Below are 24453 nucleotides of genomic sequence, written 5' to 3'. Positions count from 1 at the left end.
AAACTCTCAGCATCCAGAACTCAGTTTTCCTGCGGAGGTTGGAGGTGGTGTGCGAGGGGTCGGTGGGAAGGGTGGGAGCTGGGAGGGTGGGTGCCAGGGCAGTGTCTCACCCTGTGCCCCTGGCAGCCTGTGCCCAAGGACAGCACGGTCTGGACTGCCAGCAGCGCTGTGAGTGCCAGCACGGGGGGCTCTGCGAGCGCCGCACCGGGCGCTGCCTCTGCCAGCCCGGCTGGACCGGCGACAAGTGTGAGAAACGTGAGTGGGGCTGGCGTGGGCATGCACAGGGAGGGTCTGGGGGCTTCAGCAAAGACATCAAATTCACATTTCAGCAAGCAGGGAGCTGGCAGTGCTGTGGTTTTGGCCGTGCCCCAGTTTTGCTGTGCCCTTTCTCCTTCCATCGAAGCACAGAGGGGTTTGGGTGGGAAGGGACCTTAAAGATTATCCAGTTCCACCCCACCTGGTTCCTGTTGTCTGAAGGCTGTCCTGAAAATGCTGGTGCACACCCAGAGCAGCCTGTTGGTGGGAGGGGGATGGGGTTCCCAAAGGCACAGACCCCCAGGCATCAGTGCAAAACCACAGCTGCAAGCAGGGATGAAGGCAGGGCAGCAGTCCAGCGTGGTGAAACCAAAATGCCAAGGGAGGACCTTGCTCTGCCACGATTATTTTAAGGGTAACAGTGGATCATCCCCTTTCCATTCTTCCTTCTGTGTGTCCTTGTATCACACTGACCCTCAGGGCCTGGCTTTGGTCCCAAGCACCAGCAGACCATGGCATCTGTCCCTTGGTGGCTCCATGTCTGCTGTATCCTTGGATGTGACACGTGGGAAATGGATTTGTAAAGAATTCTTAAAACTTATTTCTAATTCAATCTCTCTGTCAACGATTGATAACAGAATTAAATCTTTTAAAACACCTCTCAATTAGCCCATATTTAGAAAAGCTGAGAAAACCAACACCTGGCAATCTCCTTCCCATGAGGAAGGGTTTGAAAAAGCTTCTGGCCTTCAGAGCATGAACCTCACCACGTATCAGCACACCAAGCAGAGATGCACAAGCTTCTTCCCTTCTGGGGCCATGACACCTCAGCTTGGCACGTCCTTAAATCAGGGTGAGAAGTCCAGTGGCAGCACTTGGCAGCTGACATCTGGCACAAGGGAGCTGCCACCAGAGCTGCCACCAGAGCCTCAGCTGCCACCAGCCACTCTCAGGTTTCCTGCTGGGGATGTTTTTCCCTTCAGGAGGCTGTAAACAGCTCTGCTGGCAGCTGAGGCTTGGCCACACAAATCACCTCACTGGGTCCTGCCACATCCTGGGGGACAGTGCCCCCTCCCAGCATTGTCACATGCTCCCAGAACCCCACACAGGACAGAGCACCAGGCAGTGTAAAGCACTTCTATAATTTCTTTCAATAAAAATTAATGAAGAAACCCACTCAAAAGGTAGAAATTATGTTGTTGGGTTTTTTTTAAAAAAAGAACCAAGCTAGGGTCCTGTTAGCTCCCCATGGCTGTTCTTCAAGCTATGTGTGTGTGCACAAGAGACAGACCCAATACGCTGTGAAACTATAGGGGAAAAAGGGCTGAAAAGTCACTTTTTGGTGCAACATGTCCTCTCTGCTGTGTTTTCATCCCTGAAGCTTGTCCAGAGGGGCTGTTTGGAGCACGCTGTGAGGAGTTCTGTGACTGTGGGGACAACATCTCATGCCACCACATCACTGGTGCCTGTGACTGCCCCCCTGGCTGGAGGGGCCAGCGCTGTGAGAAAGGTGAGGAACAACCCTGGGTGAGGGAAATCCAGGGAAACATCTGCTGTTCCAGAGCCTGGGAAGAGGGAAACTTCATTTTTAATGAGAATTACAAGTTGTGGCAAAATATTTTGGGGCTGTGACACAAGATGCTGCTGGGCTGGCTCGACATTGGGGCAGAAGTCCCATGGAGAAGGCTCTGATGCCTTCCAGGCATTAACAACAACTTAAAATCCAGGCAGAATGCCTGTTTTCAGCTTCCTTTTTCCCTCTGATGAGGTCAGGATTGAAGGCACTTGACAGAATGGTTCGTGTTCAGACTCAAGGTGTTTATTGTTCATATCTGTGTTACAGTCTCACAGCACTGAGTTCTGCAGTTCTTCACCAACAAGGCACAAAATGGCCTTGTTATATCTCTTGCTACAAGGTCTTTTAAGGCTAAACTGTCCAATTAGGAAATTACACCTAAATTATTTTCATTTTTAGCCCCATAACTGATCACTCAGAGTCCACAATGTGGACTTTTCTGTCCAATTACAAAATACCACCCAAACCCATGGAGAAGAAGGAAGAAGGTAAAGAAGGACCAGCCTCCACCCTAAACCCTCCATTTTGCTTTATATATCTATTACTTTAAACCCCAAACTGTAAGTTTTCCACCTGTGGCATTACACACTTCTATCCAAACTCCACACCCACAATCCCAGTTCTGTCATTCCATTTTGGAAGCTTCTGCACTGCCTCAGGTTAAATTCAGTGTTCTCTTGGGGGTCAGGGATCTGTCAGCACACAAAGTCTAAAACTCTCAGCATCCAGAGCTCCAGCAGCAGAAGCCTGACTGACATCCTGCTGCTTGTTTTCCCACAGCCTGCCTGCCAGGTTTCTTTGGGAGGAGCTGTGCCAGTCGCTGTGGCTGTCCCCCGGGAGTGCCCTGTCACCACGTCAGCGGGCAGTGCGGCTGCCCGCCAGGACTGACCGGCCCTGCGTGTGAAAAACGTACGGGGGGATGGCAAGGATCCTCTTGCAGCTCTGCTGGCATGCTCTGGGAACCTGGGAACGGGATGGGCCGAGCAATTCCTACAGAAAATAGAAGGGAGAAAAAAGATAAAGAAGGGAAAACAGCCCAAGAGCAGAGCTGTGCCAAGGAGAAACTCCCATTCTGGCAGCTGGGTGCATGCCTGTGGAATGTTAGCGGGGCAGAGGGAGCCAAGTGGGAAATCAGAGCTGGGTATTTATCCAGAGGATTAGCCATAAATCACTATTAAAATGAGCTCCTGTACGTATGAGCAAGTCTGGAAGAGACAGAGGTGTGTGAGCACGTTCCTTACACAGAGGACAGTGTTGGATTTGCCATCTCTGCGTGTGGAGCTTGCAGAAATGTGAGGGCAGGAAAGGCTGGCACAGCAAGAGGCATCTAATGCTTTTAAGTACTTGCCTTTCCTTTCAATCCAAGTATTTCCTGGAGTGAATGAACCTTTTGCATGAGAGTCCCTTTGCTTTCTGGGTGGTGGAGAATTTTACTGCCATAAAAGGCTCTCCAAATCCTGGCTTTAAATAAAACGTTTTAAAAAAAGCCTTGCAGAGAGGGGTGGGATGGCTCCTGAGCCACCTTGGTGCCCCGTCTCTTCACAGCCTGCCTGCCAGGGACCTTCGGGCAGGGCTGTGCTCAGATCTGCCAGTGCGCCGGAGCCACCCAGGAGTGTCACCCTGTCACCGGGGCCTGTGTCTGTCCCCCCGGCTTCCACGGTCCTGCCTGCCAGCTGGGTGAGTCCTGCTCTGCTCCCACTGCATCCCCTGTGCAGGTGTCCCACCCTGAAATCCCGGTGCCAGGAGGGATCTGTGCGTGTGTGTGAGTTCTGGGTGCTTCGGGGCTGGCACAGGCTGCTCCTGGCAGAGCTCTCTGCCTCCTCCCGGGTGAAACATCCATGCAATGCACCTGGTGGATTTTCCCAGGGTGTCTGGACCTTCTCCTGGTGTTTGTAGCTGCTGTTTGTTGTCCCCTCAGAGTGCTCCCCGGGCTGGTACGGCCGGGACTGCGAGCGGCCGTGCCGGTGCAGGAACGGGGGCCGGTGTGACAGTGCCACGGGGATGTGCCACTGCCCGGCGGGCTTCATCGGCGCCGACTGCTCCATTGGTGAGTGCTGCTCCAGCCAGAGGGGCTGGGAATGCAGGGCAGCCTCCTCAGGTGGGAGATGCAGACCCTGCCTGCAGAAAGGGATGAGCAGCACACCAAGGACTGAGTCCCGAGGAGAGCTCCCTGTGCCCTTTGTCCATCTGTCCTGGCAGCAGTGCCCTCCTGCTGCATCCCAGGGAGGAGCCTGCAGATGAGTGTCTGCTGTCTGCAAACACCATGCCTCAGGTTTTGGGGCAGGACAGCTTGTGCACACCAGGAGATAAATCTGCACAGTTATCAATTGTCAAAGATGACTAAGAAGTCTGAGGGAGCCACATGAAATCCAAGCTGGGAAAGGGCAGTGATTACCTTCCCAAAAAGAACCCAAAGCTGGTGGGTGTCAACTTGTCACACCTGAAAAATGAGTTCTAACCCCCTGTACACAGCTGGGCAGGGCTTGGAGCAACCTGGCTTAGTGGGAGGTGTCCCTGCCCATGGCAGGGGGGTTGGAAACAGATGATCTTTAAGCTCTCTTCCAACCCAAACCATTCCACGATTCTATGGCACAGCAGGGCAGGGCTGGAGGCTCCTTCTCCTCCCATCGCTCAGCTCCAGTGCTGTGCAAAACTTTCCCTCTCCTCCTTCCCACCTCCCCAGCCCTGCTTTGGCCTGACCGAGGTTTTCCTCCCTCCAGGATGCCCCGCTGGCCGCTACGGGCAGGACTGTGCAGAGCTGTGCCCCTGTGGGGCCGGAGTTCCCTGTCACCCTGTCACCGGAGAGTGCGTGTGCCCTCCAGGCAGAGCTGGCCGCAGGTGTGAGCAAGGCAAGTGTGCACACCAGGGCTGTTGGGAAAGGTGCCGGGCAGGGAATGATTCCCTTGCCCTGAGATCTCTGCTCGTGGTCCCTGTGCCCCGCAGGTTGTGAGCAGCAGCGCTACGGGCTGGGCTGCCAGCAGCCCTGCTCCTGCCAGAACGGGGGGCTCTGCGACTCCGCCGACGGCTCCTGCTCCTGTGCACCCGGCTGGACGGGCAAATCCTGCGAATTAGGTAACCCTGGCCCGGGTCCCGTCCGAGCTCATATCCCGGCTCCGCTTTGTGTCCCACCCGTGCCAGCCCTGCCTTGGCACAGCCTCTGTGGGGCTGCTGAGCAGCGCTCCGCTCCGTGCCGCCCGCAGAATGCCCTCCGGGAAGCTTCGGTGCCGCCTGCCAGCTGCGCTGCCCCTGCCTGCACAACGCCAGCTGCCACCCGGCCACGGGCGCCTGCCGCTGTCCCGCCGGCCGCTACGGGCCCCTGTGCGAGCACAGTGAGTGGTGGCAGCGGGACACCAGCCTGGGGCGTGGGGGGTCAATAAAGCTTGTCTGGAGAGCAGGGCACGGGTGTGACAGCAGCAGCACGCTCCGCCGGCCTTCCCATTTCCCGAGAGTTCAGGCTTTCCATTTCCCAAGGGTTCAGCTTCCTATTTCCCAAGGGTTTGGCTTTCCATTTTCCAAGGGTTCGGCTTTCCATTTCCCAAGGGTTTGGCTTTCCATTTCCCAAGGGTTCAGCTTCCCATTTCCCAAGGGTTTGGCTTTCCATTTCCCAAGGGGTTGGCTTTTCATTTTCCAAGGGTTCGGCTTTCCATTTTCCAAGGGTTCAGCTTCCCATTTCCCAAGGGTTTGGCTTCCCATTTCCCAAGGGTTTGGCTTTCCTTTTCCCAAGGGTTCTGGCTTTCCATTTCCCAAGGGATTGGGTTTTCCAATTCCCAAGGGTTCGGCTTTCCATTTCCCAAGGGATCAGGCTTTCCATTTCCCAAGTGTTTGGGCTTTCTGTTTCCCAAGGGTTCAGCTTTCCATTTCCCAAGGCTTTGGGCTTTCTGTTTCCCAAGGGTTCAGCTTTCCACTTCCCAAGGGTTCAGCTTCCCATTTCCCAAGGTTTCAGGCTTTCCATTTCCCAAGGGTTCGCAGCGAGCCCTTCCCAGGCAGAGAGCTGATTCCTGATCCCTGTGTGACCCCGCGACCCCCGAGGCACTCACACCCAGAGCTGCTGGGCACCGAGCAAACGCCTGGGCACAAGTCGGGCTCTCTGCTCCTCCGTGCCCGGCTGGCCGAGGCTCTGCTCAGAGCTCTGATGAGCTTCTCCCGTGGCAGGCTGCCCACCGGGATTCCACGGAGAGGGCTGCCGGGAGCGCTGTGCCTGCGGGCACGGCGCGGGCTGTGACCCCGCCACCGGGCGCTGCCGCTGTCCCCCGGGGCTGCGGGGCGAGCGCTGTCACGCAGGTACTGCCACCCTCCTCGCCCTTTCCGGGGCATCCCGAGGGCCGGGCATGCAGGCCAGGGGCTGTATTCCGTGTCTCACACAGGCTGCAAGGAAGGCACATATGGCAAAGGGTGCCAGCAGCTCTGTGACTGCCCCAGCGATGTCCCCTGCGACCCGGTGACGGGGCGTTGCCTCTGCCCCCCCGGCAAAACCGGCCCCACGTGTGCTGCAGGTGAGCTGAGCCTGGCTGGGCAGGGGAGGAAGGGTGCTGTGTGACAGGGAGTTTGCTCCCAGAAAGCTGGGTGTGAGAAACCCGGGCTTGGTCTGGGGTCTCGTGGGGTGCTAAAGTCTCTCCTCCAACCCGTGCTTCTGAAGAAAAACTCCACAGCCTCTTGTTGTTCGGTCTCAAGGCAGTTTATTCCAAGTTATCTAAAAGATTTTCTTCTCGGGCTGCTGTGGTTTGCTCACAGCTCAGGCAGAGGCACACACACACCCTGACATCCTCTCTGTCTGCTGTCTTCTTCTTCTCCCTCCCACCCAGGGCTGCTGCTGTATTTTATATGATATATTATGTATTACATGTTTATAGTTTCCCGCAATACCTACTACCTATATTACAAAGTGCTTTTCTACTCTAAACCAATCTGTGAGTGCCAACGTCACCAAGAACATGGAGGCAAGGAAAAGGAAAGAGGAAGAACAGGATCAGCCCACTTTCCTCCATCTTAGAACTTCTGACCCCCATGTACAAAGTAAAAAAACCCCTGTACAGATGCTAAAACCCCCCTGTACAATACTAAAAAAATTTCCCTCTGTTTTGTAACTACTTTTACTATCCTATCTAACCCTTTGTGACTGCTTGTTCCACCTCCAAAGTTGGTAACTCATTCCACGGCTCAAACTCAAAATCACAGCTGTTTGCAGCTGCCTGCTGGGGTCTAAAATGCTTCTGACCGAGGCCTGAAACCTCTAAAAATGTCTGAGAGACATTTTGAGTTCCAACAGCTGGGAGAGGCTTTTTTCTGGTGTGTGTCACCTCACAGAGCAAGAGAGGCAGTGGCACTCACCTCTCTGGCCCCTGTTGGTAGTCAGATCTGAATGGAAATTCTCCTGCAGCCTCCAGAGCCCGTGTGTTCAGATTGACATGGTCAAAAGGCTGAAAGGACATCCTGGAGGCCTGGGGATGCTCCGGTGTCCTGTGTCACCACAGCAAAAAGCTCTCTGCCCTGCCCTGCACCCAGCAGAAGCAGGGAAAGCTCTGAGCCTTCCTGCTCGCTGTGCCATGGGCAGCAGCCTGAGCAGCTCTGTGCCCTCTGCAGACTGCCAGCCCACCCACTTCGGCCCCGACTGCCGCCTGCCCTGCCAGTGTGCCCCCAGCTCCTACTGCAACGCCCGGAACGGGCAGTGCCTGTGCCTGGACGGCCACACGGGACCCACCTGCCGGGAAGGTGAGGGCACGGAAGGGACAGCGGTCCCAGAACCCGAGGGGAGGCTGGACCTGTGCTCAGGTGTGGGTCCTGTGCTCAGGTGTGGGTCCTGTGCCAGGGGTTGGGTTGGGGAGCAGTAAATCAGCTCAGCCCACTCACGTAGAGTAGCACCTTCCTCTTCCAAAGCCCTCAGTTGCTCTGACCTGTTTCTGCCACTGCAGCCACGAGGGAGGTGTATGGAGTGCCAGAAACGAAGATGTTTGGCAGCCTAGCCACAAATGTGCCCCTGGAACAGCCAGGGCACAAATCCCACTGATGAGCACGCTGGAACGTTGATCCCATGCACCAGCCACAGTGAAACTCCCACACTCCTCATCTCTGCCCAAACCTGTGGGCTCAGACTGCCCCCGTGGGTGCTGGGCAGGGCGCAGGAGGGTCTGACCCCAACCCACAGGCTGGGACCAGTGCTCCCAGTGGGGAGGGGAATGGGGAGGGAACGTGCTCCCAGGCAGGGCAGCGGTGTGGAGGGTCTGCCCCTGCAGCAGGGCTGACTTGTCCTGTTTTCCCTTCCAGCCATGCAGTCCCTGCCACCCACCAGGCCACCACCACCCCCGGAGGGGCTCCGGCCAGCCGAGAAGTAGGTCCTGCTCTGGGAGCACCCCCTTGGTTTCACCAAGCAGCCACCTGAAGAAGCCAATGACCTGTAATGAACTCATTGATGAGCCACACGAGCAGCTCTCATCTCCTGACAGCCCCAGCTGCTGCTTTTGGGGCGGTCTGAGTGAGGCTGAAGCTCCCAGTATAACCAGTTCACTGTGCCAGCGCGGGCTGGCCGTGAGGACACGTGTGCCCACACCAGTGCATGCCTTTGGCCAGAGACCACAGGACCAGTTCAGGAGGGATCAGTTCTGGTCAGGGGACAGTGGACTTTGACAGCTTGTGACACATTGCTGGCTTTCAAATTTTGGTGCTGGGCTTCGGGAGGGGGCTGAAATTGTGGTCCAAATCAGGTATTTATGCATCAATATTTATGGGAAGCTGCACCACAGTGTTGTCAGGACTGATGGCTGACATTGCCTGGCTCTCCCGAGACTGGGCCTCCTGTGGGTGTGCCACCTCACTTGAATTATTTTTTTTAATTTGAATTTTCCAGGGTGTTTTACTGTAAGTGACCATTTGCTAGGGGAAAACACGCAGGGCTCACCTACAGAGCTGGTGCTTCCTGACAGAACAGGCTGTGCTGGACAAGCTTCTCAGGAGCCTGAAGTTCCTCATGCCAGGAGTTTGTCAGCCCATGGACCAGGAGTTTGTCAGCCCATGGACCAGGAATTTGTCAGTCCATAGACCAGGAATTTGCCAGCCCATGGACCAGGAGTTTGCCAGCCCATGGTGCTGCCTGTGTCACTTACTCCAAGAAGAAGGAAGCCTGAATCGAGTGTGGAAGCCAGAGATTCTGCATGGATGGAGACAAAGCACTGGCTCATCTGGTCAATGAAAATCCCAGCTGGAATGGCCTCGCCCAGCCCTGAATCCTGAGTTATTTTGCCATGTCAGTCGTAGTCAGGACCTGGCCACCTGCAGCAGCAGGGAATGTCACCAATGTCACCACTCCAGTGTCACCACATCGCCCTGGCCAGGACACAGGGCCCCCTTTGTCTGTTTGCACAAAGCTCCTGGGCAGGTGAAGCCACTGCCAGAGGAGCCCCAGCTCTGCAGAAGAGGGACAGCCCTGCCCCATCCCATCCCATCCCATCCCATCCCATCCCATCCCATCCCATCCCATCCCATCCCATCCCATCCCATCCCATCCCATCCCATCCCATCCCATCCCATCCCATCCCCACTCCACAGGCTGCAGCACAGCCCTGCCCAGGCACTTGGCCTTTAAATTATTCCCACAGGGGCCAACTGAAAATAATAAAAGGATTGTTTCTTTTCCTGATGGAATTTATTTTAATCTGTATATAACTTGTCATTTTGGCCTAATTCCTTTCTTATTTTATTTCTTCCTTAATAGTATTTTTTTTTTACATTAGCTATCATTCTTGTGAAGAAATCATGTTAATATAAGTATCTAGTGAAGGACCAAAATCGTGCTGATGAGGTTGGATGTTGGATAAGCAGGGAGCAGGGAGATTTTGTCCATGTGCCAAATGAGCCCAGTCAGTGCTGCCAGTGGTGCTGCTGACCTCCAGACAATCATCCCTCGGCTCCCCTTTGCCTTGAAGCTCCTGGGGCATTAGAGGAAGGTTCCAGTGATTGGGAGCAGCACAGGAGGAAGAGGAGGAGGAGGCCAGTGGAGATGCTGTGCCTCTTCTCCAGGAGAACATGGGAACAGCCTTAAACATGGGCATGGATCCATCCTGTCCCATTCCAGCTGCAGCTCCGTGACTCTTGGCGGCTGCTCAGAGCAAGCCCTGTACCTGTATTTTTATATGAAGTTCTCTTCCTGTTCATATTTCTTAATCCAGTTTGTTTGCTTCCTCTTTTCTTGTACTGTCGCCCTTCTTGGATCTTTAATTTAGCACTGATGAAAAATGTTACTTTCTCCACAGTTAAAAGAAATAAACAGAAAGCCTGGCTGAGTTTTTACTTACCTTGTCTGTCTCGGTCAAATGCACCTGACAGCTGCTCCAGGTGACAGCAGGCTGGCAGGGGCTCTGGAGGCTGTTTCTGGAGGTGTTGTGTCAGAACATGCAATGCCACCAGCAGAATGAACCTTCATTTTAGGGCTCATGGTTGGAACAACCTGGCTCCTTGGAGCTGTCATGCTCAGGGACACTCAGAGTTCATTGGCATCCAAGATTTTATTGTTACATTAATTTACAGTTGTACACTTCGATCAGAACGGACCTTACATCAGCGCTGCTCCTGTCAGTGTGAAGTTGGCAGTCTATTGGGCTGGCTCACCCCAAAATTGTCATGTTCCCTGCATGGAGTGTGAGGGGCTGAGCCCCCTCCCCAGCTGGGAGGAGGGAAAGGCAGGTGGGAGCTGCAGCACTGCTCCTCATCCTGCCCCTGCTTCCCCCTCTGCCTGGAGCATCATCCCATTCCTGGCCCCAGAGCTGACTCCATGGGAACAACTCTGGCATCAAGTATTTTATCCAGCGACCCAAAGGTGGCTGGCATCACCTCACCTGTGCAGGGCACGGCTCTCCCCCAAGGGCCCAAGAATTATTGCTGGGGAGAGAGACATTAAAAAGAGAAACAGGAAAAAAAGAAAAAAGAGAAAACTGGGTTGAGGAATAAGGCAAGCACATGGATTTAGGCTCCAAACAAAGCCTGACTGGGGCGTGCTCTCCCCACACCAGGTGTGCAGCAGGTGCTGGCCCAGCTTCCAGCAGGGATGGAGACGGTGGCACGGGCACTTCAGAGCCCAGAACAGCTCCAGCTTTCCAACCTGAGCAAACCCTGAGCTGCTCCCGGAGCCTGTCCCGGGTCACCGGTGCCCGCGCTGCCAGGAGCGCCCGGCGCCAGCTCTCACAGACGAGCTGCTGCTCCCAGCTGCCACCCGAGGCAAGCACAGCTCAAGGAGAAAGGCTCTGCTGCCACCTCCTCTCCGTGGGCTCAGTCTGCAGAGGTCTGGGGGTCCCTGAGGCAGAGGGGTCGCTCGGGGCTGTCCCTACACGTCGGTCTCGATGCGCAGCCGCTCCATGCGCCGCACGTTGCCCTCGGCGGCCACGCGGCTCGTGATGGGCCGGGCACAGGCCTGGGGGAACCAGCCCCGCTCCCCGTCCCGCAGACGCTCCCCCCAGCACCAGCCTAGGAGAGAACAGAGCAGCTGACAGGGCCAGGAAGGGTCACAGATCCTGGGGATGCACCACTCCCCTCCCTTGGGGGTGCTGGCTAGAGGTAGCCAGGTGATGCCTCAGGTTTCAGTTTTTATGTTTTTCAAATTCTCTTCAGTGTGTGGGTCTGGGCTTCATGTTAGGAGATGCTGAGCTCTCTGCACAGAGCAGAGACAAAACAATTCCTGCTCCAGCTGGGGACCAAGGACAAACGATCCAAATCTCAGGCCCAAGAGCATAAACAAGACTGAAGACAGGAAAACAAGAAGGGTGGGACTTCATGGGTTAAAGTTGGAATTGGACAATTAACTCCAATATGCAAATGGACCATAACTTATAAAAGTGAGAGACCCCATGACTGGTTGACCATTTTGGGTTCACCTGGGCTGTAGCCCTGGCTGGGCTCTTGCACTGCCCAAGGTGGATCCATTGAGGCCTCCTAATAAATCCCTACTTTATCCTTTAGCTCTGTTCTAGGTCAGCCTTCAGAAAGCATCACCAGGATGGCAGGGGAGGAGCTTTCTGATTTACTGCCTGTTCTGGGGGTGTTTTCTCTCACTTCTGAAGTTTCTACTGCTGATGCCAGTGACAGTCTGCACACACGGGAGTCACCCCTGTGTGGAACACAACAGCTGCCCACTGCAGTGCCACCTCCCTCAGCCCCCAGGACCCACTGTCACCTGCTGGGACACAGCACCAGCCAGTGCCACGGGTCTCACCAGCAGCCAGGGCTTCCTGGAAGCTTCTGCAATGGCTAAAACCCAGTCCCCAGGGATCACTGAAGGCTCCCCCTGCCCAGCTCTGCTGAGGTCAGAGCCTGCCCCACACCCAGCCCCGCACTCCCTGGCACTCACCGTCCTCTTCCCCCAGCACCAGGACAACATCTGCCTGCTGCAGGGACAGCTCGTCCGCCTCCTTGGCCAGGTAGGCACGGGTGATCTCCACCTGGCTCAGGTCTGCAGGACAGGGGACAGCAGGGACAGTGAGCAGGCACAGCCCCCTGCTCAGTCATCACCCCCACAGCTGCCCACCAGTGCTCGACAGCACAGCATGCTCCATTCCCTCCTGTCCCTGCCCCTTACCCCTCCAAGCCCTCTAACAACAGCTGAAGGCATTCCTGGAATTCCACCGTGCCTCCCAGGAAATGTATTTAAGGTCAATTGACACTGATAACTTCATGGGAGGCAACTCCTGAGGAGCAAGGTGTGGCGTTTGCCTCTCCACTGGCAGGAGTGGAGGAGAACCAGGTAGAAACCTGGGCCTGCAAATGCTCTGGTGGGACAGGGAATCCCAGCAGAGCCAGGCTGCCCTCTGGCACACGGTACCTCCTTTGGGAGTGGTGTCAGGCTTTTCCTTCTCCCTGTGCATCAGCGCCGAGATCCACCGGGCCCGGTCACTCCTGCCAGAGGGAAACACAAAGAGAGCCTCAGGACAGCATCCCTGTGGCCAGCAGCAGCTGGGACATTGCCAGCAGGATGAATCCCTTCCAGGAGAGCCAGCTTGGACAAGCATTTGATCAGACTATTCAGTTTAAGGACACTTCCCAAGTGGCACACGTGGCCCAGCTGCTTCGCTTCACTAGGACAGGGAAAGCTGATATGGGAATTATATGGGAAATACAAGAGAGAGGAAGGAACAGAGTCTGGGAGAAAGCTGTGCACATCCCCATTTCTGGGAGGAGGAGCGTGGGGGTAAAGGGAGATCTGCAGAACCCTCAGAGAATTCCCAGGGCACCAGCTCATCCCATGACCAGAGCAAGCTCCCAGCGTGGCACTCACAGCGTCTCTGCCGACAGCAGCACCTCCTCCCGCCGGCCCTCGCTGTCCTTCTCCAGCACCACTCGCAGCAGGTGCCCACCAGCCTTGCCAGGAGGAGGGGAGGGTGGGTCTGAGCTCTCCACCTTCTCCACGGTGACCTGGTCCAGCGTGGCGTAGTTCATGACCGTGTAGCTCTCCTCGCTGCGGCACAGATGGGACCAGCGCCTCAGCTGTGGATCCAGGACATGTCCCGCTCCCAGCCCGGCACGGGAGGCTCAGCAGGCATTGCCAGAGCAGCCTGGAGCTGATGCTCAGGGTGGGACGTGGCTCTGGGGGCTTGCTGGCCACCCACCCATCGAGGCAAAACCACCGGTGGGACTCTTCTGGCTGACAAGGGACGGCTCACAAAGGTGCAAACAGGGAAATCTCACAGATTTCTCTGGTATGTACTGCTTGGGAAATTTGGGTTCAATCCCCTAGCTGCTCTTCAGGGAAAGGCAGGGCCTGTAGGGAGTGCTGGGCTCCAGGATGGCTTGGATGAATGGAGATGAGAGATCTCTGAGGGCTGCTCTTAGGATATCAGGTTTATTAGGGATGGTGAAAGGTCTTGCTTGGAGCTGCCAGATGCAGCACGGGGCGAGGCCTGAGGGGATGGGGAAGGGGAGAGACAAGAGGATGCTCTAGGAGAGGGTGGAAGTTCCAAGAGGGGGGAAGATCCAAGAGAGGGGAAGTTCCAAGAGGGTGTCTGGCCCCTTGGAGACCCCTCATCAGGGGGCTTCAAGGTGGGCTGGAACAAGACTTGGGCCAATGGGGTTACAGACACCTGATGTTTCAGGGGAGGGTTACAGGTGTGCGATGAACCGTACATTTTGGGGAGTGAGATAGAACAGTCCATTTGACTTTTGGACCTATCTGTAGGTAAGGGCATTGTCCAGCCAGTAGGGGGGATTGTTTTCATCCTGTCTGTATTATTGTGAATAATTATATTTATCCATCCTTTCCAACAAGGGCCCTCACCTCTTCTTCTTGGTGATGATGAGGACGTCGTTGAAGAGGAAGAGGTGGCAGAGGCGGCCGGCGCCGCGGCGGAAGAGCCCGGCCTCCTCGGAGAGCAGCAGGTGCAGCTCGCCCCGCTTCCGCAGCCACCGCGACGCCGAGATCAGCGGGAACGGCTGCAACAGCGCCAGGCAAGGCTGAGCCGCTGCCCTCCCACCAGAGCAGGCAGAACCAAGGCAGGGCCTGAACCTGCAGTGGCCCTGGGGTCAGCGGGGATGGACACCACAAGCGTTTAAATGCCCTTTATAAAGGATTTCCCAGGGGGCAGGCGGCAGGCGGAGCAGCCGCGCACCCCATTGTGACATTTATGTTCTCTGGACAAAGACACAGAATTCTGTCTCTCAGGAGAAGCACACAGAGAAGAAGAGAAATCAATCTTTATCTCTGCTCCTTTGTTTTCCCCACGTGGAATGTGGTATGGAGATTGTTTAGCTGAAGTGATTGCTGGGCTGGATTCTAGTGAAAGTTGTTTAAGTTCAGTGACCAATGGATCCAGCTGTGGCTCTGACTCTCAGCAGAGTCACGAGTTTGTAGTTAGGTAAGTAAGAAGTAAGTATGTAAAATAAGATAGTATCTCTTTAAAAAGTATATTAATATACTATATAATAGTATATTAATATAATATATAATAGTATATTAATATAAACTATACTATATTAATATAAACTATACTATAGTATAGTTTATATTAATATAGTATAGTTTATATTATTATAGTATAGTTTATATTAATATAGTATAGTTTATACTAATATACTATAGTTTATATTAATATAGTATAGTCTATATCAATATAGTATAGTTTATACTAATATACTATAGTTTATATTAATATAGTATCATTTATATTAATATAGTATCGTTTATATTAATATACTATTATATATTATATTAATATACTTTTTAAAGAGATACTATCTTATTTTACATATAGTTTTAATAAAGCTATCCTTCAGCCTTCTAATCTAGAACCAAACATCATCATTTTTTCCTGCATTTGGAGTTCACCATGTTTTTTACTATAGCCCATTCCAGCACACCCAGAGGTGCAGCCCCTGGACCCCAACAGTGGTGACACTGTCATGGCTTTACTGCATCCTTTAGAAACTGCCTGCATCCAACAGTCCAGTCCAGGTTCGCCAGAAGGATTCCCAGCACGGGTCTGACCTGTCTAAACAGACCCCAGAAGACCTCCCACCACCACTTCCACAAGACCTCACCTTCTTCTTCCCAAATTCCAGCTGTTTCTGCAAGGTGAACATCTGCTCTGTCCTCTCCATAGCCCGAGCTCCCTCATTGCAGCTCTTGACCAGCTGGGAAGAGAAAAGCATCCCAAGGGAAATGGAGAAGGGTCGGACACTGAGCCCATCCCTCTCCCACACCACCCCCAGCTTCAGGGACTGTCCTGCTGCCCTGAGCAGGAGGGACAGACAATTCCTGGCACGGGCTTCACACCAGGTTTGGGAAAAGGCAGTGGATACTCTCCTGGAGAGAGATGGCACATGGGCTCTGCCTGGAGAAGGACTCAAGTGAACCTGCACCAAAACTGAGGAGCAACAGGAGGAGGAAGAATGAATCATCTGAGAAGAGCTCAAGGCAGGAGGATGGACAATCACACAGACAATCTCACATGGCTGCTCGGATGTGAGAGCAGGACAGACTGGGAGCAGCAGGAATGTGCTGCCAAGAGCTGCTCTTCAGGGGGATGAAAGGAAGATCACCACTGGCACGGTGGTGGCTGCAGTCTCTGTGGCCCTTTGGCCTCCTGTGTGACCGAGCAGTGGATGGGAAAACACAGGGAGACGAGATCCAGGAGCACAGACAGCTCATGACTACTGTGCTCCACACTTCCCTCTCTGCTTCATTCACTGTCCTCTGCCCAAATCCCCAAAAATCCATGGTGAGAGCTGTCTCAGGAAGGACAAAGATGGGCCAAAGATAAAAGAAGAGGACAAGGAACAAACCAAGATCAGGTGACAAAGGCGAGAAGGGAAATGAAGTGTTCATCCAGCAGCAGTTTGGAGCAGAGGAGCCTCAAGTGAGCTGATGCTGGGAGGGAAAGGAGAAGCCAGAATGGCAGCGTTGGATCAGTGCTCCAGAGGGCTGAGCTGGCAGGAGGAGAGGTGGAGGGCTCCCAGGTGGCCTCACCTTGCTGATGGCCTTCACAGCGCGGGTGGCAGCTCCGTACGCTGCGGTGCGCGCGTTTGTTTTTTGCTGGACGGTCTGGAATTCCAAGATAAGAAGCTTTAGTGACATTGCACCTCAGAGAAGGGAGCATCAGCTGCTTCCCAGGGATTTCAGGATGCCACACGTTGATTGAGCTGTTCCCAATGGTCAAAGGAAGCTTTAACAATGCTGGGAGCTGTGAATCTGGGGGTTTCATGCCTGGCCACCCCCTGGCCCTCAGCCCTGCAACCCACCACAGACTGGGAGCAGTTCCTGGAAATCCCACCTCCAGCAGCTTGGTCACTTAGAGCAGATTGCCATGAAGAATGCAAGGCCTGATTTCCACTCCTGGGCTGCCTGACCAGGACACTTGTGCCACCCCACCCTGGGACCCAGATATGGCTCAGAAGAAGCTCAGGCTGCTCAGATGGGTGGCACCAGGACAAGAAGTGTTATTCACAGAGCTTTAAGCTGCACACTGACATCCCCCAGAGAAGCAGATTGCTCTGGATATAAATCACAGAATATGCTGGATGGAAGGGACCCATTAAGATCAACTCCTGGCCCTGCACAGGACACCCCAAGAATCCCACCATGTGCTTGAGAGTTATCCAAATGTTTCTCCTGAATACAGGAGCATCCAGGCTCAGCACCCAGGGCCCAGAGGGCTGCAACTCCAATCAGAGGCTGTCCTGGGCTCAGCAAACAAAGGGAATAGCAGAGTCACCTCTGCAGAGGTGCCAAGCAATGCCACTGTATGACTACTTACATCTAAGAGCAGAGGAAGCCGTGTTACCCTCTGCATGGGCAGAATGAGAAATGAGATCATTGGCAGGCCTCCACACTCAGGCTTCCTTTCAATTTGTTTCAGGGTGTCTTTAAATAAGGGGTTTGTGGTTCTGGAACAGGACAAGAAAACTCCATTAACTCTGTTCTTCAGTTGTCAGGATTTTCCAGCAGCTCTCCATGCACTGGAAATGCAGAGCAGTGATGGCACTGCCTGGGGTGCTCTGCCAGGCTAGGAGTGCCCAGCTGGGCAGAAATGGGACTGATCCCACAGCAGGTGGTGGAAAAGCACCCAGAGAGAGATGGTGAGCCCACCAAAAGGTGGGTAAAGTGACAGATGTACTAACAACAGACTCAGACTTGGCCTGGAGATGAACAAGGCCCATCCATGCCCTGTGTGTTACGGACCTCTGCAGTCCCTGGAGCCCAGAGCCCCTCAGAGGCAATTCCTTGGCCAGCCCAAGCCCTTACTCACAGCAGCTTTTCCAGTGTCCTGTGCTGATAGACTTCATTGGAGCAGTAGCTGATGTAGGGGTTGAAGTGCTTCGAGGCGTGCTCCTCCACGATGTCACTGATGTCAGGGATCAGGAGGTGCTCCTGGTGTCGCTTCTCCAAGTCCTCAAAGAAGCTGAGGAGAGAATTTCAACAGCCACACCACATGACTCACTGGGGCTGGACAAAGGAATGTTCCCACTGCTGCTTTTCCCCAGTTTTCCCAGAGGAGATGGGGCCTGGATCCCTTCTGGCAGGGCAGCTCCAGCAGCTGAGACACCCACGCCTTCTCCAGAGACACACGCTTCATTCCTGCATGGGATCCCTCCTGCACCTCAGCCCTCCATGAGGTTTATTTCTGCCCCATCAGGGAACCACAAGCCTCAACACCCCCACAGCCATTCCCAGGGCTGCTGCATCCTCCTCCTGCTGCCTTCCCACACGGCCACAGCTCGCTGAGCACTGGCTCCCAAGGCATTTCCTCCCCACCTCCCAGTGAGTACTTTCAGCAATCCAAGGGATGGCTGGTTCAGCACTACAAACAAAAAGCTCAGGGTCCCCTCCCAGGCCTGCCTGGTCCCAGCCCCAGGCCCTGCTTGCCTCGTGCTGACTGTCAGGATGTCCCCAATGTTGGAGAAGAGGTGGTGGTGCTCTGTCTGAGTCATGGTCTCCTTCAGCTCCTCTGACCTCATGAAGTGGCCCACCAGGATGCTCAGGCTGTGCATGTAGGAGTACTCAGAAGTGATGATCTCAAACATTGCCTGGAGAAAGCAGGGAAGATGCAGCAGCATAAACTGGACAAAGCTGGGAATTAACTGTTAAATCTTATTTACACTCTTTGGCACAAAGCCACTGGAAATGACTTGGCTCTGTGCTGGTTCTCTGTGTCACCTCATGCATGGCCTGGCCAATACCAATAATCCCAGTGTGTTTTAGGACACTCAGTCGTTAAAAAGCCACAGCATGAAGATGTTTTCCCTTCCCACCAGCACCCAGTGGAGCTGCCTGTTTCCCCACCAATTAGTGCAGTGAGCCCTCCCAGCACTGCCCAGTCCTGGAGCAGCTGGGAGCAGCAGCACCATGAGCTGTCCCTGACAGAGCCACGCGTGTCCCACGGGCTTGGGTGCCCCCGCTGTGCTCCCAGGCACGTCCCAGGCCCCTCTCACCTCCTGGCGCTTGCGCTCCTCGGGGGAGATCCTCTGCAGGATGCCCGAATCCAGAACCTGGGGACGAGCGGAGCCACGGTCCTTGCACGCCCTCTAGTGCGGTCTGGGGCTGTGCCAGCCTCCCCACGCCCAGCCCAGCAGCACTCACCCAAGGGACCCGTCAGAAACCTCCAGAAACCAGCACGCACTGTGACACACCATCAGAAACCATCAGAAACAATCACACACTGTGACACACCATCAGAAACCAGCACACACTGTGGCACACCATCAGAGACCAGCACACACTGTGACACACCATCAGAAACCATCAGAAACAATCACACACTGTGACACACCATCAGAAACCAGTACACACTGTGGCACACCATCAGAGACCAGCACGCACTGTGACACACCATCAGAAACCATCAGAAACAATCACACACTGTGACACACCATCAGAAACCAGCACACACTGTGACACACAATAACACACTGCAACACACCATCACACACCATCAGAAACCATCAGAAAACATTACACACTGTGACACACCATCACACACCATCAGAGACCAGCACACACTGTGACACACCATCAGAAACCTCCAGAAACCAGCACACACTGTGACACACCATCAGAAACCATCATAAACCATCACAAAACATTACACACTGTGACACACCAGCACACACCTTCAGAAACCAGCACACACTGTGACATACCAGCACAAACCATCAGAAACCAGCACACACTGTGACACACCATCAGAAACCATCAGAAACCATCACAAAACATCACACTGTGACACACCTCCACAAACCATCAGAAACCATCAGAAACCATCACAAAACATCACACTGTGACACATCTCCACAAACCATCAGAAACCATCATACACTGTGACACACCACCACAAACCACCACAACCTGTCACAATCCATCAGAAACCATCACACACTGTAACACACCACCACAGACCATCCCAACCCATCACACACTGTAACACACCACCACAAACCATCACAACCCATCAGAAACCAGTACACACCATCACACACCATCACACACCATCACACACTGTAACACACCACCACAGACCATCCCAACCCATCACACATTGTAGCACACCAGCAAACACCAAAGGAACCCATCACAAACCACTACAAACCAACAGAAATCATCTCAAACCATCACAAGCCATCAGAAACCATCATAAACCATCACACACTGCAACACACCACCACACATCAAAGGAACCCATCAGAAACCATCAGAAACCATCACACACCACCACCACTCACTCCTGCATCACCCCCTGCATTATCCCCAGCTCCCCCAGCCCCCAGCAGCTGCTGCCACTCCCCGGATGAAGAATTGCTGTCCCCACATCCTGCAGGGGAAGCCCAGCAAGGAGCACCTGCCTTCCCCTGTGCTGTGGGTGAAGCCCAAGCACAGCAGCACCACCTGGGCAGAAATGGGAAGGATGAGGCAGACCCTGCGTGTCACAGCAAGCACCAATGGCTGGAATTATCCCCTCACAGCTCCCAGACCCTCCAGGCTGCTGTTCCTACCTCCGGGAGCTGGCTCCAGGTGACCTGAGCCGGGCGGTAGCTCTGCACCACGATGGCAGCGCCCAGAGGGGACGGCTCCTCCAGCAAGTCCTCGTCTGACTCGTGGCTGACCGAGTTCAGCCCTCTCTCACGGATCTCCTGATACAGCCGGGGCTCTGCGGAGGACAAGGCACGAGGTCAGCCCAGCAGCCTCTCCCAGCTCATGGCTTCCCTTCCCACCACGGCTGCCTTGCCCTGCTGGCCACCGGCCAACAAGCTCCAGCCAGCCCGGGGCCAGAAACTCCCTGATGAGGTTTGGACTTTGCACTGCACTGATCACACGGAGGCTCCTGCTCCCAGCAGCCTCCCACAGCTCTCCCATTCTCCCTGGGAGAATCCATCTGTGGGCATGGCAGCAACGGAGCCTTATCAGCCCCAGGAATGGGAGAGCAGGGCAGCAATGCTCCTGTTTGGGGGAACAGAGACAAATCCATGGTGCCAGGAGTGGGAAAGCAGGGCAGCAATGCTCCATTGCTTTGGGGGAACCCAGACAAATCCATGGCCCCAGGAGTGGGAGAGCAGGGCAGCAATGCTCCTGTTTGGGGGAACAGAGACAAATCCATGGTGCCAGGAGTGGGAAAGCAGGGCAGCAATGCTCCATTGCTTTGGGGGAACAGAGACAAATCCATGGCCTCAGGAGTGGGAGAGCAGGGCAGCAATGCTCCTGTTTGGGGGAACAGAGACAAATCCATGGTCCCAGGAGTGGGAGAGCAGGGCAGCAATGCTCCTGTTGCTTTGGGGGAACAGACAAAAGCCACGGCCAGGGAGCAGCTCAGTGGGGAAGGCTCAGGGGCCAGAGGCACTCACGGTCCTTGAAGGAGCCACCACGCTTCTGCACTCGCTTCCGCCCGAGGGTTCTCTGCAAGGGCAAGAGGAGAGCCTGCTGTGGTTGCCACACTGCTGAGGCCCTGGGAAAGCTCCCTCAGGAAGAGGGGGAGTTACCTGTGCCAGCTGGCCCACACCACCCTGTTCTTTCAGCCTGGCTTTTGTGTGGGCTCTGTTTGCCTTACCCAGGTGACTCAGCTTTCACCTCCCATACAGCCAGGGTCACGCTCAGAACCATTCTGTACTTGCACTGCTGCTGTCAAATCTCTCTCGCACCTGGACTTTGCCTGCTCTGGAGTTTCCCTTTCCCCAGACGTGCTTCACCCATGTTTGTGTACGACTGGAGCCGCTCTCCCGGCCAGCCCCACCCTGCAAACACCTCGCAAGTGCCTGCCAAGAGTCCAGCTCCACTCCCCAGGAAAACTATTCCCAGCCTCCCCAGGAACCTGCAGCATCTGCTGGTGACATGGAGCTTCCCAAGGCTCCAGTCTTGACACCAGGCTCAGCAAAGCAGCTCCAGAACTGACTGGAGCTGTGGCCCTGCAGCTCCTCTGTTGTTGGAACCCAAAATGTCCCTCAGACATTTTTAGAGGTTCCAGGCCTTGGTCAGGAGCATTTTAGACCCCAGCAGGCAGCTGCAAACAGCTGTGATTTTGAGTTTGAGCCATGGGATGAGTTACCAACTTTGGAGGTGGAACAGTCACAAAGGGATAGATACTATAGTAAAAGTAGTTACAAAACAGAGGGGAAATTTTTTAGTATTGTACAGGGGGGTTTTAGCACCTGTACGGGGGGGGTTTTACTTTGTACATGGGGGTCAGAAGTTCTAAGATGGAGGAAAGTGGGCTGATCCTGTTCTTCCTCCTTCTTCTTCCTTGCCTCCATGTTCTTGGTGATGCTGGCACTCACAGATTGGTTTAGAGTAGAAAAGCACTTTGTAATATAGGTAGTAGGTATTGCGGGAAACTATAAACATGTAATACGTAATATAACATATAAAAGACAGCAGCAGCCCTGTGGGGGGAGGGAGAAGAAGAAGACAGCAGACAGAGAGGATGTCAGGATGTGTGTGTGTGCGCCTCTGCCTGAGCTGTGAGCAAACCACAGCAGCCCGAGAAGAAAATCTTTTACATAACTCACAATAAACTGCCTTGAGACTGGACAACAAGAGGCTGCAGAGTTTTTCTTTGGAAGCATGGGTTGGAGGAGAGACTTTACCACCCCACGAGACCCCAGACCAAGCCCGGGGTTCTCACACTTTGTCAGCACCAGGGAAGCAGGAGTTCATCCCTGACCCACAGGGGGGACAGCGGGTGCTAAACCCACCTTGCTCCTGCCGGGGCTGCGATCGGGCGGGGCGCTGCCATCCTCGGGCAGGGGTTTCAGCGAGGGAGCGGCCTTGGCTGGCTCCGGCTCGGCCCCCAGCCCCTTCATGGCCGCGCGGTAGGACATGTTCCTCAGGTTGCGCTTGAGGAACCCTCCGCCATCATCCTCATCCTCCGCCTCCAGCGCCAGCACGGGCACGGCCGCCCGCTCCGGGTCGGGGCTCAGGGGCTCCCGGCTGGCCCCGCAGCTCTGGTGCCGGGAGGGGCTGTTCTTGGGCTTGGAGGAGACGGCCAAGCTCCTGGGGATGAGCTGCTGCGTTCCCACCTTCAGCGCGGCAGGGCTGTCCGTGCTGAGCACGATGCGGCGGGGCTCGGCCGAGGTGGGGGAGGCCAGCGGTGACAGCGGGCTGGCACTGGGAGCCGTGGTGGGGCTGCGCTTCCCAGGGCCACACGTCGGGCTGGGGGGCTCTGGCCGTGCTGGGTGGCATCGGTACTCCAGGAGCAAGGTCTTGTCATCCACAGAGGTACCAGAGGAGCCCCGAGACATGGTGGTGGCCTGCGGGAGCAGCAAGCTGAGGAGGACAGACAGACAGACTGACAGACAGATGGGTGGCTAAACACCTCCCAGTAAGGCAGCAGGAATTTACAGAGCCACAGGAACCTTGGGACAGCGCAGGACACTCCTGTGTCAGGAGTGCAGGGTCGCTGCAGGCAGGGCCTGTATGGACACACTGGGGATGCTGTCACCACCCTGCTCCTTGTGGGGCCACCTGTGTGGTCAGGAATGGGAGCAGGGAGGCATGAGAGCAGCCAGGCTCCAGAGCAGCCTGGGCAGGCTCAGACCTGAGCTGGGCAGGCCTGGATCCTCTCCCAGCCCCGCTGCTGCCACACCTCCGTGTCCCCTCATTCCCCTTTGGGGTGCTGCCAGCCACCTCTGTGCGCTCCTGACTGCCACCTCCCCCGGGCTGTGGATCCCTGGCCGTCAACCCTCCAAGCTCCCACTTGCCCCACACCTGCTGCCCACAAAAACACCTGCCCCAGTCCCTGGGGCTGCCAGCTGGGGTTAAGGTCACTCACCCCCTCCTGTGCCACGCACAGAACCATGCACCTACAGAACGGACAGAGAGTTTTATGCCCTCTGCCTATTACATAACTTCGGGAGAAATGATGGTTAAGCTGTCCTCAACTGAGACCCCATTGTGCACCAGTGCCATCTCCAAGCTGTTTCCTTTCAAAGACCAGGAAACAAACCAAGGCTGGACCGTGCTTTTCCCTCCCATGAATGACTGGCAGGAGGACAGCACAGACCCATCAACAACAGCTCGTTTGACAGAGGCTGCTCATTCCAATGTCCTGGGATGCGGGACACACGCTCTGCGTCCGGAGCTCTGCCAAGTGTCCCTCGGACGAGCAAAGCGCCACGTTCCGCTCTTAACCCCATCCTGGCTGAGTCCTGGTGGCAATGAACAGGCCTGACCGCAGAGGGTCTGGGGCTGCAGCGTGCACGGTGCCGGGCTGGAGGGAGGCTCGGTGGCCACACAGGGCACCGATCCCCCGCGTCACCGCCCGCGGGGGCGCACGGGCACCGCAACCCGGTACCGCCACCCCTACGCGCCCCGGGCTGCGGTGCAGGGGGCGAGGCTCTGAAAGGGCTGGGAGCACGGCGGGATACAGCCCCGGGAAGCACCCAAAAAAACCCCCTCTGCGACGGACCCAACCACCCCCCGGCACCTCGGGGACGGCGGCGACAGAGCCGCGGGAGGACGAGCCCCGGCTGCGCTCGGAGGGACGGCACAGCGCTCGCCGCCGTCCCCTCCCCGGAAGGCGCTCGGTGGCCGCCGGCCCGGGGCCGCCGCCCGCACGGCTGCCCGGCAGCCCCGGTGCCGGTGCCGGTCCCTCCCCGGGGTCCCCGGTCCTTCCGCAGCGCCCCCGCCCCGGCCCCGCCACGCCCGCACCTACCCGCGCCCCTCGGAGCCA

At 55.5% G+C, this 24453-nt stretch overlaps 2 protein-coding genes across 2 annotated transcripts in view; one reads left to right on the top strand and one right to left on the bottom strand.

Moving 5' to 3' along the window:
- The window catches only part of MEGF6 (multiple EGF like domains 6), an 89222-nt gene extending 81062 nt beyond the window's left edge, over nt 1–8160 (top strand). The window contains exons 25-36 of the mRNA XM_077788134.1: nt 127–255; nt 1637–1765; nt 2612–2740; nt 3377–3508; nt 3750–3878; nt 4552–4680; nt 4775–4903; nt 5032–5160; nt 5984–6112; nt 6196–6324; nt 7412–7540; nt 8093–8160. Coding sequence (XP_077644260.1) covers nt 127–255; nt 1637–1765; nt 2612–2740; nt 3377–3508; nt 3750–3878; nt 4552–4680; nt 4775–4903; nt 5032–5160; nt 5984–6112; nt 6196–6324; nt 7412–7540; nt 8093–8160 — 1490 coding nt within the window. The remainder of the gene's footprint in view (nt 1–126; nt 256–1636; nt 1766–2611; nt 2741–3376; nt 3509–3749; nt 3879–4551; nt 4681–4774; nt 4904–5031; nt 5161–5983; nt 6113–6195; nt 6325–7411; nt 7541–8092) is intronic.
- Nucleotides 8161–10311: 2151 nt separating this feature from the next.
- Nucleotides 10312–24453, bottom strand: ARHGEF16 (Rho guanine nucleotide exchange factor 16). The gene is made up of 15 exons (XM_021534298.2): nt 24436–24453; nt 22478–23048; nt 21134–21185; nt 20288–20442; nt 18731–18787; nt 18165–18325; nt 17548–17700; nt 17056–17185; nt 16269–16343; nt 15341–15433; nt 14082–14236; nt 13086–13265; nt 12633–12706; nt 12162–12263; nt 10312–11281 (listed from the first exon to the last, which is right to left on the bottom strand). Exons 2-15 carry the CDS (start codon nt 23021–23023, stop codon nt 11142–11144), a joined length of 2073 nt encoding a protein of 690 aa, XP_021389973.2. The 5' UTR covers nt 23024–23048; nt 24436–24453; the 3' UTR covers nt 10312–11141.

Source organism: Lonchura striata, chromosome 24 (genome assembly GCF_046129695.1).
Source record: "Lonchura striata isolate bLonStr1 chromosome 24, bLonStr1.mat, whole genome shotgun sequence".
NCBI classification, from domain to species: Eukaryota; Metazoa; Chordata; class Aves; order Passeriformes; family Estrildidae; genus Lonchura; species Lonchura striata.
Note: the sequence above shows the minus strand (reverse complement) of the source record. Positions and strands in the feature narration are given on the sequence as shown.

Coding starts and splice junctions, on each gene's coding strand:
- ARHGEF16 (XM_021534298.2), bottom strand. CDS start 23,023: ATGTCTCGGGGCTCCTCTGGTACCTCTGTGGATGACAAGACCTTGCTC. Junction 18,788..20,287: donor CCTGGAGCCAGCTCCCGGAG/GTAGGAACAGCA, acceptor GCTCGTCCCCAG/GTTCTGGATTCGGGCATCCT. Junction 16,344..17,055: donor GGCTTCCTCTGCTCTTAGAT/GTAAGTAGTCAT, acceptor TTGGAATTCCAG/ACCGTCCAGCAAAAAACAAA.